The sequence below is a fragment of the Mugil cephalus genome, chromosome 13 (genome assembly GCF_022458985.1).
Source record: "Mugil cephalus isolate CIBA_MC_2020 chromosome 13, CIBA_Mcephalus_1.1, whole genome shotgun sequence".
NCBI classification, from domain to species: domain Eukaryota; kingdom Metazoa; phylum Chordata; class Actinopteri; order Mugiliformes; family Mugilidae; genus Mugil; species Mugil cephalus.
The window spans coordinates 7924394-7941401 of record NC_061782.1 but is presented as its reverse complement, the minus strand read 5'-3'; the positions used below and the strand labels follow the sequence as shown (position 1 = coordinate 7941401).

The following is a 17008-nucleotide window of genomic DNA, read 5'->3' as shown; positions in this document are numbered from 1 at the left end:
CATGACAGTTATGAAGCCTGGTGTCGAGGGACGGAGCCGGGGAGTTGATGAGCGACTGTGGTTCATGTCTCCGAAACGATTCCTCCGCCTGCTGGAGCTCCATCTGGCGCGAAGCGAGACGGTCGCTCTAACACGAATGGTTATTTACACGTCGTACAATAATGCAGCGAAACCGCAGCAAGAAAAAAAAAAGAGGGGCCGCAACAGAAAATGTAATACGAGCTGCAATAATCTTTCCAAAATTAAATGAAAGACTCGACGGATGCAGGCTGTGACCGCGCATCTTTTAGCTAACAGCGACATAATGGAGGTCTCTGGTCCCCGTCCTCAGTCCGAGCCTGAAACTTGCTGCAGGCGTCTTCACCCGATTAGTAACGAGACGTTAATGGGCGACGTTGTGTGGCCTGTTAAAACACACTTGGAACAGCGTTTGGGTGGGGCATAGCCAGCGCTTTGATGCAGTTGACCGCCTCCCAGCGTGCTTATTAAGAGATTTATGGCTGACGTCTGTGCCCCCCAACTCTCCACCCCCCCTCTCCCCCCTCTCCCGCTCACGCTGTTGCGTGAGTGTTTTTATTTTTCCTGTCATGGAGACCATATGGAGCACTTCTTCGTTTCAAAGGCAGAGGTGTCCTGGCAAGCAGCGGCTCGTTAGGAGGGATGAGAGGGCACCAGACGCGGTGCCAAAATTCCATGTGGTACAGGTCATAAAAAAATAATCCTGATGGAAAAGTGTACGTGTAATAGCTGTCAAACTGGCCATGGTGACTGCTTTTTGATGGAGGAGCGAAGCTAAAAAAAAAAAAAAAAAAAAAAAAAAAAGACGGTTGCCATGCCAGTGTTGCCTAGTAAAAAGCCGAGGAAGGGCGTCTTTGTCTAGTTGGTGTAGAGCTCGCTCCCTGACGTCAGCTATGAGATGGAGCGCACATGAACTGATAGTGATCTCGGGGAGCTTTGTTATAATGAGCCCAGCCTTTTCACGCGAGCAGGTCCCTTTGCAGAAGCGAGACCCCTCCACAGAGCAATTACCTGGTACAATGAGGGCGCCGATTGAATTTGGGTAGCGTGTGTGCATACCGGTGTCGCTGGTAAAAACGGAGGGTGGACTCGGCTGCTTTGAACACGGTTTTCAATTAGAAGAAGTGGAAGGAACACAGAGGTGTGCTGTGCTGAGAATAATAATAATAATAAAAAAGAAAAGTAGCAGGGGTCAGTTTTTTTGGAAAGAGATAGCAGGGACTCATTCTTTTGTGTCACTTTGATTTATTTCTACCCGACACAGCGAGGTGGGTCTGTAACATGTTAACTTGTTCACGTTAGAGATACCTAGTAAGAGTTTCTGGCTTCATTTCCACCACCAAAAAAAACGCTCAAGTAGTTTATGTTGATGAAGACAAGAAGCTAGATAACATGTAGAGAGTAAGATAAGTGTATCTGACTTCCTCGAGTCCTGACCTTCAGATGTTGCCAGGCAACTTGCAGAGACTCCAGGTAAGCCCTGATTTATTATCGCGTGTCATATCTACGCTGTGGGTATGCTAAAGCCTGATGGGCGCCTCCCTGGAAGCTCAGCTACACATCACGGCAACACGGAGAGCAACAGCTGTGATTTGTCTGCTCTGTATTTACTCATCGTCTGTCAGTGGCCGTACAAGCATGAAGAAACTCTCCTTCCTTCTGCCCCCGAGCGCTAGTCACTCAGATGCCTTTTCTTTGTTTTGTGTTGCAACTTCAGCTCCAACATGAGCAATTACAAAACTCCTAAACACCGCACGGTTCCCGTCAGTTTCTGAACTCCGGATGGCCTGATTGCAGCTCAACAGTGGAGATGGGTGCCAGTACTCGGTGCTGACGCAAGCGGTTGTAACCAAACTTAAAACCAAGGCAGATTTCGGTGCCACTGCATTTTTTGTTTAGCCTTCCATTAGCTCTAAAGCTGTGCCGACGCTACATGTGATATCACGTCATTTCTTCACCTGCATGGATGGAAATTAGACTTCAGGCAAAATGGTCAAAAGTTTGGCTGTTCTTCAACTCAAAAGATGCAGACTTGACAACTTGCAACAAGTGCTTGAAGGACATATTGGGAACGTAACACCTGGAATTTGATTAAACATCAATGCATTTTTTTTAAAAGTCATCTTTAGCCTGCAGGATCCCATGCTACTGTTTTTATTATGATAATTATGACAGCTTATTGTGAATTTTATTTTATATTTGTTCTTAGCTTCTTTAAAATGAATATTCTATTCAACTTGCACATCACACAGTGCCTTAAAAAAAAAAAAACAAAGTTTGTATGTTTTCCATTCTTTAAGCACTGATTTGGGCACCTTTTAATCACCGGCACTGATTTGGCACCGCTATCTGAAGAAACCATAGCGACATCCACCCCTTGTCAACACAGCTCACTAGCGAGTACCATATTAGCAGCGCAATAACAAAGCGATACCAACAGAGCAACGCGTAGATTCCTTGCAGGAGTACAAACCCAAGCATACAGGCCTAGTGTTAGGCAGCTCCAAAACATTGAAACGACGTTTCTAAAACAAAAGAATCTGTCTGTTTTATGTCACTGTATAGTTCATATTGTCGTTGGCATATTGTACATCCAGTACATAACCTGTGCTTGTACCTCGATTTCCCTGCGTGAATTAATTCCAGGACAAAGTCACCTTGTTAAATCCACAAAGGCCGACCGTAGGGTGTAATGAGATGAGTCGTGCGGCGAACTGAGCTGTCACTCTTGTTACAGTTCTCCGACAGAGACACGGTACCTGGTCTGACTCCTGATCTGTTTAATGTCTCTGCTGTCAAGTTAAATAAGGAACCCTGACCTCTTTGTTTGGCTGTCATTTCTGCTTCATGCACTGCTGCTTTCTCCCTATAATTCACACTGGAGATCCAGAACTACTACTGGCACACAGAATTGTTAAAAACACGGACCAAGAAATGACTTAAGCATGAATTATCATTGACTTTTTGGAAGCGGTGCTTTTTATAGACGAAAGATTTATTTTCTTTTGCATCGGTTTTAATGCCACAAAATTAATCTTAGTTTTGGTGTTGAATGTATTTTCTCTGGAAACACTTCTGCACCCTAACTTTACACCGATGCTTTTAGTTTTAAGTAGTGGTTTGTCAAGTCAACCTTGTCAGAATGCAGATAATGATGCAGCCTGTGTTTATTAGACCAGAAACGCTGTCAATCTTCGTGAGGATCATCTGCCAGGCACTTTTTAAAGTGGGCAGCCAGGGGAGGCAACTCTGTCAGCAGAAAACTGAAACTCAAACACATCTAGTAAATTGTTGACGGGCCATGAAAGCTCTGTCAGGAGGCTTCAGCGCTTCCCATGACTTTGCCCTTTCGTTCCCCTCTCAGATTTATCTTTCTGACATCTGCGTCCACACGTGAAGATGAAGCTATCACGGTGTTTTTCACCTGAGCCTTTACTTCACCTTTTAAAACCACGCTTGTTTGCACCGTGACAGATGGCTCTTAGGTTCCATCAGCAAATGCCAACATTTCTCAATAAAACGATAAAATAACTATTGTACTGTCTCAGAATTCCATATTTTTTTTTTAACATCTCTTGGTGCCAATAGATGAAAAGTTGCACCTGTTAGCCATAACATTATGACCACCTTCCTACAGATGCCCCTTGTGCCTCCAAAATAATTGTGATTCAAACTGTCAGGCTGCATCCAGCTGCGAGATGCCTGCTGCCATCAAGCAGTGTCATGCTATGGGGTGGAGGTGCCCGGTTTGGTGTAGCTGGGTGGTGCATGTCTAAGTAACATCCATATGAATGAATGCCGCGTCCAAAAGTTTCCTAGCAGAACATGGAGTACGTTTACATGTACCTGAAAAACTGAATCATTGCCTTAATCCGACTTTAACTGGACAACTTAAATGCATCCGACTAAAATCGTAATTCTCCATATTCCTTTAAGACACCCACATAATGCGGCTGGAAATAGTTTTTTCTCCAGCTTGTATACACCTTAATTAGACTTTAACTGGACAAAGCTTGTGCACACGCTAGGCTACGCTGGCGTATGACCCCGGAACAAAAGCATTCAAGAAAATCTGTCGCAGGAGAAGAAGGTAAACAGAGCCGGTAGAAGAACCACCTGGAGGATAGCACCATCTTATCTACACCATAAGTAGACACACTTTAGGTAGCAGATTAAAAAAGCGAAACTATTATCTACCTGCTGTTTGAAATGCTGAGCTGCTGCATTAGACTCTACTTGTTAACCGGAAAGGGGGCCGATTAACCCACTGAAAAGACACATATCGCCACCTAGTGTGGAGGAGGAAGACTTGTTCCCGTCAGTTATACGATTTTCTCCGTTGCATGTTAACTGGGACAAGTCGAATTCTGAGTGTAGCTCAATTAAGCTCTGTATGTAAACGCACTGACTGAATAGTCACAAGATGTTATTCACTTCTCCTCTCAGTGGTTTTAATGATGTGGCTGATCTAACTAACTTTCCAGTATTAAGATTATTTTACTCGTAGTCTTAAATAAAAACCTTTGCTTTAACAAAATGTTCTCTAAAGCATTTCTTGAGATACATCCATGCATTTCAGGACATAACCCACAGGCACTGAGTAGCTCATTAAGGCATTGACTCATGTTTATCTTCCCATACTGAGCATCTTTCTATCTTGATGTCCAGCCGTCTAGAGTGAAGCTAATCCTGTTAAACAGACACCCCAGTAGGAATCTGCTGCAGCCGCTATATTTCAGAGGAATTAAAAATAGGCTCCTTGTTTTTCTTCCCACTACTGGCATGTCTGCCCGGTTTCATGGATTGCTTTAAGGATGCACTCCTAAGTGTTATCCATAAGGGGCCCTTGAATATTAAGTTGAGTGAGTGTATATGGACTGATGGCACAGAAACGGCCAAAATGGAAGTTGTTTTGATCAGTGTTCCCTGCTGACATGTTTTATCTGTTCGACGTCGGCCAAATAAGATGTTTTCTTTTGTTCTGCTTTCAAGCGGTGCCGAGCTCTCTCTTTCAGGAGCTCTTATGTGAAATTTGGAGTCGTTAATAATTGATCTGATCGGAGACACCCTAATCTCGCCTGGGTAATAGTCTTTTGAAGTTGCACTGTTTGTTGTCGGTGTGCGCGGTTATGTGTCTTGCAACTCTTATCCTTAATTGGGTCATGCTAACTTTGCAACTTGAGAGAGGGGATGGGCTGATGAAAATTAATTAATCACGGATGACGGTTGTGTCTTCATTAAGAAAGGCGGCGGAGAGGGAGGAGATTGGTGCTTTTTTTAAAAAAAAAAAAGAAGAAGAAAAATAGATAACAAAAACTCGTTGTTATCAGATTTCTTGTCTGCCACCGTTAAAGATAAATATGTAGGAGCAGCCATGTTGAACGGCGCTCACTTCTGCGACGCCGAGGCTCCTCGTTCTGCCGTCCTGCCACTCTAAAACATTTCAGAGCAGCTGCCTCGCTTCGACACGGTCGGCCGAGGAGCTGTTAAAACCACACACATAGGGGCCATTTGAGCCCTCACAGTGGGTGTGCCCCGGTGTCAAGTGTTTGTGGGCGCCTCCGCGTACGTGAGCGTCTTCCACTTTAACCTCCAGTCGCCGCGGGCGTGTGTGTCATCCCTGGTTGTTGTCACTCACTGTGGTGGCGTGTTTGAGGGGGAAAAACCTTTCAAGAGATGACGGGTGTTTGATGGTCTGATGGAAACACTCACACAGTTAAGGATCTTAGTTTCAGCATTTTGATATTTAACCTCTTATCGGCCCAACCTTTTTGGAAAAAAAAAACAAAAAAAATAAAAAACAAAACGCCTTTTTAGGACCAACCCAAAGTAAATTGTGTTTATGAGCATTTTTAAAACGTTTCTATCACAAAAGTCAAACTCACTCCAAGTGATGTTGTTCTTGAGTTATCAAAGTTTGAAAAAAATGTGTTGGTTGGATCTTATGAGTTTTATCAATGAAAATAGAAGAAAATTACATATTGCATGCAGCATTTACTCAAACACAACTTGTGTACAGGGCTCTGATTGATTCAAAAAACTTCTGCTGTCACATATATGACGCAGAGGAACGTTTACGGGTTAACATACAGGTGTTAAGCTCAACGTGTATCCACCACCAGCTTTCTTATCTGGATATTGATTCCATTGTTAATGCACAAACTCACAGAAATGACACAGATAACCTCCTCCTCTGACCCTGCTCCTGCACCTTACATTCACACCTGATGTTGAGGTGCAGTTCTTCCACGAGATACGATTCAGCCCCGACCACCTCTGCCTGTCTGCGCCGCCAGACAAAGCCGGGAGCGAGACGAGGGAGGCGTCGGCTGCTGATGAGCCCATTATGGTGGGTTCTGGCTGTCAGGACGACTTAAAGACGACTTCCACTTGACAGCCCCGACAGCCGAGCCGAGCTTAATGGGGTCGGTGGTGCATGGAGCTGAGGAGGAGAATCTCCTTTTTTTTTTTTTTTTTTTTTTTTTTACCTCTCAGCAGTTTTCCCTCCCTCCATCTTTAACCTACTTTCTGCCTTCCAACTTATTTCCAGGAATATTGATTGAATTCCAAGGCAACTCGAACTATTTTGAAGGTCCAACTATCAATATTTCATGCAGACTGGTGCAAATCCGTGTGTGTAACTGTATCAGTTGTGAGGTTTTCCTAACCCCTGGATTTTGCTCTTTTTTGTTTTAGTCTGTGAAAAGATGGTTGCTCCCAAAATATACAATAAATGTGTTTAACGCACAATTAGCTTTGGGTTTTTTTTAACAAATCTAAACTTCAATAATTGTTTTTTTAAAGCAAAAATTGGGTCTTTCATGTTATTTTCAATTTGATTTGTGATTTGTCAGAAAATGCAATTAAAATGCACATTTCCACAATTTTCTGACTTCTTGAAAAGACTGAATAAGTTAGTAGAAGTCCAATGGACAAGTCAAAGAAATACATCTTACATTTAATTCATAGACAAGAATTTCAAGAGTTTTTCTCAAGCAATAAAAGCTTAACCCATTGGCAGATTCTTTTTCTTAATACAAGATTGAATGTAAGAATATTTTGCTTCTTTTAGTGATGCTGTTTTTGCAGTGCAGTCGATGGATAATTGGTGGACTTCTAATCTGTAGGTTTTTAAAATATTGGATTTACTTGGGGTAGCAGGTCATATCATACCAGGATCGTTAAAAATCTTAAGACTGATTAGTGTGTACAGTGCTATGGCAGCGTTAGCATCTGTCTGCTTCCTCCTCCTGTACGCCGACTTCGAATTTCCGACATGTTAATATCGGATGGGTTTCATTGGCTGCAGGGTTGTTGCCATGGTACTATTGGCTGTTGTGAACGTGGGCATAAATGGGGGGATGCATGAATGAATGTGACACAAGTGATGAAAGGAAGAACGTTGCTATAAAGTTATTTAAGTCTGGATTTAAGTGCATAAAGGTTTGTGAAATCCATCGTCTTAAACTGAATTTCCCGGTTGTATCTTCCCGTATATCACCAACAAAGCGGATTATTTCACGGTATCTTTTAATCCTGCCTTGTTTACATTCCAAATCCTCTTGCTCTTCTCCTTGGAAGGCACATTTGGAGGCGTGACTCAGTCTTTGCATTGAATGGCTTCGCTCGTAACAACATCCTGTGTTGTTAAGAGGCTCCCTGTTTGTTCCGTTATCTACCGCTCTCCCTTTCAACTCGTCTCACTTTGAAGTTTGGATCTCGTCTGCTCCGCTTATCTCTCTGGAGAAACTGAATATCCAAGGCCACGTTTACACAAATCCAATTTTTTGGGTGAAACCGCATACGTCTTGAACGGTCAATGACGGATCCGTATATTTCTGTGACCGGAACTGCACCTTTTTGAATCCAGGTTCCAGGGTGAAAAAGAAGAATACAGAGCCTGTCATTGGTGTAAACAGCTTGAAACGAACACAATGATTCTCGACCCTCTAGCCGCCCCCATGTCATAACAACAGCAACATTAATGGCAGACTACAGGTTTGTGATGGTGCTGCATCAGATATTGACCGTCTTTGGGTGACTAGGTCCAATATATACTGTTGCTTCACCTCTACGATGAGCTAAAAAGGATTTTTCGACAGTTTTTTTGTGTACAGTGTGCAAGGTTGATGTGCATGCTCCGCCGTTTCTTCTTTTTCTTTTGGTTGAGGTCTCTAGCTGAAACGGCGCCATGCACAGGCCTGGGATATTTACTACAGCCTTTCTACAACTAGATGCGGTTTTGCAATGGATCGACATTTACGCAGAAATACTTGACACGACGCCAAGAAAAACCGGATCGGTTTCCGTACGTGTGGACGCGGCCCAAGGTTTCCCCCGTCTCCCCCAGCCCTCGTGTGCCTCGGTGAAAAAGCGCGACCTGAATTAACTCTAATTGACTCGGTTACGATTTCACCGCAAACGTGACGGCAGCGCCCCTGCACACATCTGTAACAGGAATGACGGATACGTCTTTTGCGCATGTGGCTGTTTATATCGCTCTCTGGTCTTTTCTTTTCTGTGTTTATGCGAATGCTGTAGATTGCAGCGTGTTTGAAAGATGTGGGCCACAGTACCATCTCTGTTTGAACGGCGCAGTAAACTTGGCAGGCGTCCTCAGATGTGATAGAACTGTGCCTCACTCTCTCGCTCTCTATCTCACGTCTGTCATCCTGTGGTATGTGAAAACACCTTATCTGCCTTCGCTGTCTCTGCTGGGATTTTCCCGGAAGTCATTGCCACCCCCCCCTCTCTCCGCTCTCCGATCTAAACACACACACACACACACACACACACAAACTCGCGCTGTATTTCAGCATGCATCTCAAATGAAACCATCAGCCGCGTGCCACAGCACCGGCGCGTCTCCGCCGAACCTCGCAACGCCGCCGTGCAGAGGAGGCTCGGCGTGATGGAAGCTGGCACGCTACCTCGCGGCCCAGCTGTAGACTTGGCAACGGAGGCAGCGCTCCGTCTCTGAACATTGCTTGATAGATTGTTTGAGGAGGAGGTCGGGGATGACTGAGCTGGTGTTTCCAGCCCATCTGCTGCCTTTTATCCCGGTTTTACACAGATGGAACAAATTCGCACTCTCTAAAGGGAATTTGCGAGAGACCGGTTCGCTTGTGCGGAAAAGTCACGGTTGTAGCAGTTCTTCGCGCAATAAATCATGTGTAACATTCGTAACCAGAGCGCAGCTCAGATGTTGAGAGAATGATTTATGAACTGTATCTAAATAATCAATAAATCTCTTAATAGAGTCATTGTTTGATCTGTGGAGAGAATGGAAAAATGCCCCTCGAAGATTCAGACATTTGTTTGAAAATACTTTTGAAATGAATAAAATGTGTGCGTGCACCTCCTCTGACCATGATGTGCGGCTTGAAAGCACGAAGAGCTAAAATTAATAAGTAATGATCAGATGTAAGATATAGTGGCGTGGCCTCAAATTGAGGTGAAAAGGTGAAGTTTGATCCCAAATGAGAAATTTGAGATGATAAAGTGAAAGCAAAAGCCAATCATCTGGCAGCAGGTGCCTCCTCTGAAACCTGTAAATTTCTCCCTGACAATGTATTTACAGCGAAATGAAAAGCCGCTGGGCTGTGACCTTTTAATAAACTAAAAAGAAAAATAAATAGATTTCCCCCCCAAAAGACGCCATCGATCGCCCTGGCTGCCACGCCGGGTGTGAAGTGCATCACGCTGCGAATAATACGACCGCCACCGTCTCCTCATCCCTCAGCAGTTTTAACCAGACGGTAAAATTCTCTGACGGTTCTCGGTCGTCCAGGTTCAAAATGCAAAGATAAAACAAAGATCTGGTTTCAATTTTCTACAAGATGTTTTCACCACAAGTCAGGAGTGCATCACCCGCCGCGTCTAAGTGACTGGAGGGGAGGTTTTTTCGTCAGAGGCGTCTGTAGGTGGTTCCCGCTTGAAACTCAAGTGACTAAGAGCTGTTAATGAAGAAATACACAGATCAGCCATAACATTATGACCTAAGATCGTGTATCAGTTGTGTCCGTTGTGAATCATCAGAGAATGGATGGATGAATTGGAATTTGTGTATTTGAGTTATTCCTGGGGGCATTGAACGGGACTTTTGCGAATGAGCTGCAACTCTTGTAAGGTCTCGAGTCAATATCTCATAATTTTCTTAAATTCCTGTCATGCAAGACTTCAGTTAAACAGGTCACATGACCCCCGCGTCATCTCCAGTGATAACCTGTGCCAAAAAAAAGTGTTTCCGCTGCACTTTTGCAATGTCTGATGAACAATTTCGTGAGAGGATGAAAGTGTTTTAGCGATATTTGAGAGGTTTTTGTGACATTTAGGTTTTGCGATGTTTAGGTTTTTTGTGATATTTAGGGCGTCTGGTCTGGTCTGGTCTGGTCCGGTCTGGTCTGGTCTAGGTGGGTGCTGCATCTCAAATTAACAGAACATTGAATTGTCACAAGATGGTCGATGTTATTCTCCTCTCCAGTGGTCATAATGTTATGCCTGACTGGTGCATTTAATAACTTCTCCGTCTGTCTGTGCCAGCAGACACCGATAATGTGTCATGTGTAAAAATTAAACCAACACCAGCGCAGTTCATCGCTCTAGTGACGCTCCAACGTGTTTAATTACTTCTCCTTTGTATTTTTTGGAGAAGCACCTCATTCATTCGTTTGATGTTCGCGTCTTCAACACCGCAAGTACCTCTCTCTAAACCCGCTCTTAACACATTCTGTGACCTTTTCAAGAGTGAACACGCTCGAGCTTTCCAAACACACACATTATGTTCTTTTTATCTTTCTTATCCCACGTATCGTATCTGCAACTGTGGATTTGTCATTTCCGGAAAACATTACACGCTGATTACGGTCTCTGTGCTTCCCTCTATTAATGTCCTTAAACAAAGCAGCCGGCAATCATGTTTCCTTGTCTGAATTGCTCTTTTAAGTTCTGCTACTGAGCTAAAAGTCATTAATCTGTGTGTTTTTTGGCTTTCGTAACAAAAGAGTGGTGATTTTTCCTGTCAGTGTGGGCGTGTTCAGTCGAGGAGATATTTCTCCTTATCTTAGCTACAACCTTTTTTACGTGTGAAAACACTCAAGAACACTCCACCTTCTTGGCTTTCGTGCGTGTGAATCCATAATTCATCTCCCCTGGTGATTAGAGGCTTCGTTTCTGCTCAACTTTCCAACCGTGCGTGTAACGTTAGATGGTATTTCTTGATTTCCATCTTTCTGACACGAGTCACGGCGCTCTGCAGTCCAGCCTGACGCCGTTGTTTTGTTTGAAGTGGAGCAATGCCATTTGTCTTCGACTGTGTAAAGTAACGTATGGGGACGTTTGAGGGAAAATTGTTTGCTCTCGTTCCACCCAACCCATACACAGCCCCTTAAGAATGAACGTCTTGTTTGAACGACCTCTTTTTTTTTTCCTGTCGGCCAGTTCTGACCACCTGCATCTGAGACAAAGGTGAACTTGATGAAGAGGAGGGTCAGAGATTAAGGGGATTACTCTGGCCCATCTTCAACAGGCTCCTTGATTTAACATTACTGAATGATCCTCCCCCTCCCCCCCCCCCCCGTATACCAGCCTCCATTCCACCAATAGGCTGCGATGACACACAGACACAGACACGCAACCACACTCACCGTCACGCAGGTGTAGGTATGCTTAATTGACTCTGGCGGCGGGCCGTTCCTTATGATAACAAACCCCCGATGTCGGGCGCGATAACATTGACGAGGGCCTGCCTGGACACCCTCTGGAGGGGAGATGGTTCTAGATGACTGGTCCATTGTGGTGGCTGCGCAAACAAGACGGCTGTCTGCAGCTGGGCCAGCTGTGGAGTTTCAGCTGGAAGCACCCAAACAGACTCCGTCCTGTGTAGTCGTTTTCGGGTCCTTATCGGGAAGTAGACACTAGACTCGTCCGTTGGTGGCGTGTGGATGTGTTAGAGTGTGGGTTGAAACTGCGGCTGCATGTACATGGAGAATTTCACTTGATTACTGATGACTTGAGATCCAAACTTAAGCATTGACATGGATGCTAAACCGATCAGGCATAACATTATGACCGCCGAGAAGCAGAAGTGAATAACATCTTGTGACAATTCATTGTTCTGGGAAACTTTTGGACCTGGCATTCATTCACGTAGATGTACTTGGACATGTAACATCCACCTACAGCAATGACACTCCTTGATGGCACATAAGACCCTCCCCTCGACCCATAGGAAACAAATGCCTCCATTAATAAGGCCCATGTCTACTCTCTAATGAGTCACAACTGCTTTTGAGGCACAAGGAAGATCTACACAGCATTAGGGCGGCGGTGGTGCCTGATCAGTGTATAAGTACAGACCATGTGATAAAAATCTGTCTGGACTGGACCGATCTGATGCAATTGCATTTTTTGTTCCCATTGGACTCTTTAGTCCCGTTCTTAGTGGAATAATCATCCATCATCAGTCAAAAATAACTGTTTGTGCGTTGGATTTGGAAACGAAAAATCTCATTGCTGATGGCACTAAATTGTAGAAACACATACATTCAGCCTCTCTCTAATTTTCCCATGACTAAGTCTGCTTCTAGTGGTAAATGGCGCAACCGGGTAGTAAAATGGACAGTAGCCTTTCTGTCTTCAGTGCATATCACTCTATAAATGCAGTCACTCCGTCCCAGTTAGATGTGGGTAAATAGAGCAGAAAACATGCCTCTCAGACAGAGCGTGTTCACAGCAGCGTGCGGGGAAATAAAAGATTTAAGTGTGCGTGAGGACGTCTGCGGAACACGTCGCGTCTTGTGTCGGGAGATGGTGGCATGTGACCGCGAGGTGTGTGACCGTCTGAGCGCTCGCTCACATCACGACCGCCCGAACAAGGATTTTTTTTTCCTCCGCGTCGGGTCCGATAACTTTACGACAAAATAATTCACAGCTAGCCATTATTGTCTAAACATCACATTCCTCCAGAGGGCTAAGTGGTTGCTATGGTGTGCACTTAATGAACGGAAAAAGCAGTAAAATGTTAACAGCGGGCCCGTTCTAATCCTCTGTCATTTACTTTCCCTCTTTCTTTCTTTCTATTTTCCCTCTCCTTCCTCTCTAGTTCTGTCCATCCAGGCTGCTGCCATCCAGTTCACCAAGGAGCCCAAGTCCCAGGATGCCCTGCACGGCCGCAGCGCCATCCTGCGCTGCGAGGTCAGCGACCCGACCGACATCACGTACAAATGGCTGCACGACGGGCAGTCCCTGCAGGACGACGAGAGGCGCCACCAGGAAGGCAACAACCTCAAGTTCACGGCCGTCGATCGCCGCCTGGACGCGGGGAACTTCGTGTGCGTCGCGGAAAACTCGGCCACGGGAGAGGAGCTCCACTCCACCAACGCCTCCTTCAATATCAAGTGTGAGTGTTCGGTTTCAGACATGATTTCCTGAGTGAAATTTTTTTTTTTACCAGCTGGCAGGGTTTCATAATGGCAACGAGGCCGTGCATCCAGTTTCTGGATCGAAAAAAAAAAAAAAAAAAAGCAAAACAAAAGTCACGGTATAAGATGACAGGTAGTATGAGCTGGAGGAATGTTTCCACCTTGTTGCCTTCCTCTTTGTGGCTTCGTCTCCGTCTCTTCATTGGAAACCGGATACGTGAACCACCGACCATGTGTTTCTTGTATCTTTTATTTTTTTTCCTCCGTTGTGCAACATTCTCTTTTCCCATATACTCTCAAAAGGCTTTTGTCCGAGTGGTGTACTTCACCTCCTAGCCATGTAATTATTACGGTTTAGATTAACACAGCCCCTCTTTTCCTCCAGCTTTTTATTCACAACAGGCTTTTCACTTTGTTATATTCCAAATGTTTTGTCCAATTAAGGAGAGGCACGCTAGTATCTTTATTTTTGTTGTTTAGCCCCCACAAATAAACCCTCTTAAGTTTCACAGGAAGCCATGGGAACTGTGTTGTGCCTTGTTTGCTCATTGTCGAAGGCCCTCAGGTACCAGTGAAAAGCCTTTTTGTCTTACGAACATGGCGTTGGTAGAGATGGCAGCAGAAAAAGAAAAAAAAAATGAATAAAGCAAAGCATTGGTGAAAAATGGCTCCATCTGGAAATCGTTCTCCTCTCTAGCTACGTTCAGCCGGGAGGTTTTTCTTTGCGGTGATGATACAAAGGCTGATTACGAGAACAGATGAGCGTCCAGACCTCCTAGTAGCAAACATAGAGACAGGCAGAGCAGAGGTTTAACCCCTTCTCTCTGATGTGTCTCCGCCAGTGGATATTTGTGGTGTGTGATGTTAACAGCCATCTCTGGGTGCTTACAGTTTCAGGCCAAGAGACACATCAGCTTCCCTCAAACCTTGTCTAATCTGAGAGGAGCAACGCTTATATGTAGCAATTGAACATGATCTAGTGTGTCAATAAAGCTCAACTGACACACTCCCACAGATTTAAAAAAAAAAAACAAGTTATACACGAAGCACCGGTTCTTCAAAGCTTCCACCGTGACCCAGAATAAACCGCATTATCTGCAAAGTCATTAACATTCCCGCGAGAGTGCTTCTTTTTTTTTTTTTCCTTTTTGCAAGGAAGGAAGGAACATGCATTAACAAAAATCTCATTTAAGTGTCAGAATGTGTGTGAACATGTGTTCATACAAGAGCGGTAATGGGTTTCTGAGAAGTATCTATCTTGCTATCAATCTATCAATCAAATCCATCTTTCTTCAAAGTTTTATATGAAGAATTAATTAAATTAATGTTTGAATTCTCATCTAATTCGTGTATTTTGATCCTTGACTGTACATAAAGTTGGACAATTTTTTTTCCCCCCTGAAAACTGGTTTTGAAGCTCAGTGTGGAGCCTCTGGCTGTTGCCATCTTGGAAATGCCTGACTCCACTTAACTCCCTGTTTATTTAAAAACCTGGTGCCTCCCGGACTATAAACATTTTTTTTATTATTATTTCTACTGTAAAGTTCGGCGTTTATCATGGAAGTCCATGAAATTAAGTGGAGTTGCATCTATCTAATATTAAGAATTAATTAAATTATTAAGTGTTTATTAATAATAAATCCACAAAGAATTGTCATCTAATTCTTCACTCATGTGTTTTGATCCTTGACTGTATATAAAGTTGGACAAACTTGCTTTTTTTTCCCACCTGAAAAACGGTTTTGAAGCTCAGTTTGGTGCTTCTGGCTGTTGCCATCTTGGAAATGTCTGACTCCATTTAAGTCCCTGGGTTTTAAACAACACGTGGTGCCTCCCAGACTATAAACATTTTTTTTTTTTTTTTTTGTTATTTCTACAAGGGGTGGATATTGGCAAGGACTTCACAATACGATACATATCACATACTTGAGTCACGATACTATATGTTATTGCGATATTATGATATTGCAATATTCTACAAATTTGACATTCAGCTTAAAATACACATTGTTTACATGTACATCAGATGACAGTGATACTTCATTCATTCCAGTTTATTGCACTTGTACAGAAAAAGTGATGGTGGACGTGTGGATGTTGTTCACGATTGGCCCAAAACGTGACTTTTTCTTTTAAAATCGACATTATATGGGAAAAAAATATTGCGATATATTGACATAACGACATAACTTTTTCTACTAATTTCCCAATTTCTACTGTAAAGTTGGACGTTTATCATGAAGCTTGACTCGTTTTTTGCGCCAACTTCAAGTGGCTGTTAGAGGAACTGCAGTTTTTAGCAATTCAGATGCAGTAGGTCGTCTTATTCAAGCGAAATAAAATTCCTACACAACTAGAAAGCACCCAAACAAAGGTGCTTCTTCTTCTTTGTCTTCAGCTTTAATTCCTCAAGGAATCGTGTCCAGGGACTTTCCCCGGGGTAAAATGTGGGACCGTACCAGAGAATAAAAGATGTGTTAAAAACATGGCATAACTTCATTGCAAGGAAACGGCACTTGACCAATCAGGTTTAATGAAATTACTTTTAACCAGTGCATCAAAATACATAGCGGCTGGCTTTGATATTATTTAAGCTTCTCAGTTGTCCTTAACCACATCTAAAATATTAAATGCACGTGGTGTTTCAGGATGTGGAGTTGTTAATGACTGTATGTGATTAGATGCATGGCTCCTCCGTCTGCCTCTCAGTCTGCTGATAAGGCCTTGGAAATGTGTTGCTTAAAGAGGCTTTTAGTGAGTCCGGTGTATAAGTGCTATGTATAATGCTGGGAAAATGAAGTAATACTTCTCCTATGCAGTACATGAAGCAGAGAGAGGCTGAGATTAGTGGACGTGGCGCTCGTAATGCGCTACACATTCTTGTGGGAATGGTGAGATAATTAGCTTTGTATCAGTTTGATGAGAAAGCTGCACCACGAGTGAATTCCTCTGGCTTAAGTTCAGATAACAAACTACCTACTGCAGAACGTCTTCTCTCCTCCATTAAAGGAGGAGTGAGATCATTTGCGGAGAAGCTCACACACTTTTTTAAACACACCAGGTAAGGCAGCACACAGCGGTAAATCATTCCTAACCTCTTGTGTTCTTGTGCCACATCTGCTCGTGCGTATCAGCGCGTTTGTTTCTGCGTTGTGAGGTCGGGCCGGTCCCCTCCGGATCACTTTAAGTGGATCAGAGCGCTGTTGTGACTGATGTTCTCGTATTTCCACAACATCCATTTAACGGGTGATGGAGCCGCACGCAGCTTGATCGTAAAGACCCCCCCTGGCATTAATCTTGAATATGAATTCACTCATGTGTATGCTAGTTTGCGTGCTTACTAGTAAATGTGGGTTGTGTTGGGGAGGGGCGGGGGGTGTTGCTGCCATCTGTACTGTACTCTACTGTACATGGGAGTCTCCTCGAGTACATTATTCCCCCTCCCCCCACCATGAAGAGAGAGGGTTAATTTATCCTGCTTTCAATGGTGGGTGGGCCAGTCCTGCCAGTTGAGTTATTCAAAGTAATTATCCCCCTCTCTCTGTTTTCACTAATAGCGGTTTTAAACC

General features: G+C 43.8%; 1 protein-coding gene across 1 annotated transcript in view; it reads left to right on the top strand.

Moving 5' to 3' along the window:
* ptk7b (protein tyrosine kinase 7b) overlaps nucleotides 1–17008 on the top strand; it is a 77094-nt gene that overhangs the window by 38642 nt on the left and 21444 nt on the right. Inside the window, exon 2 of the mRNA XM_047603289.1 lies at nucleotides 13121–13417. Coding sequence (XP_047459245.1) covers nucleotides 13121–13417 — 297 coding nt within the window. The remainder of the gene's footprint in view (nucleotides 1–13120; nucleotides 13418–17008) is intronic.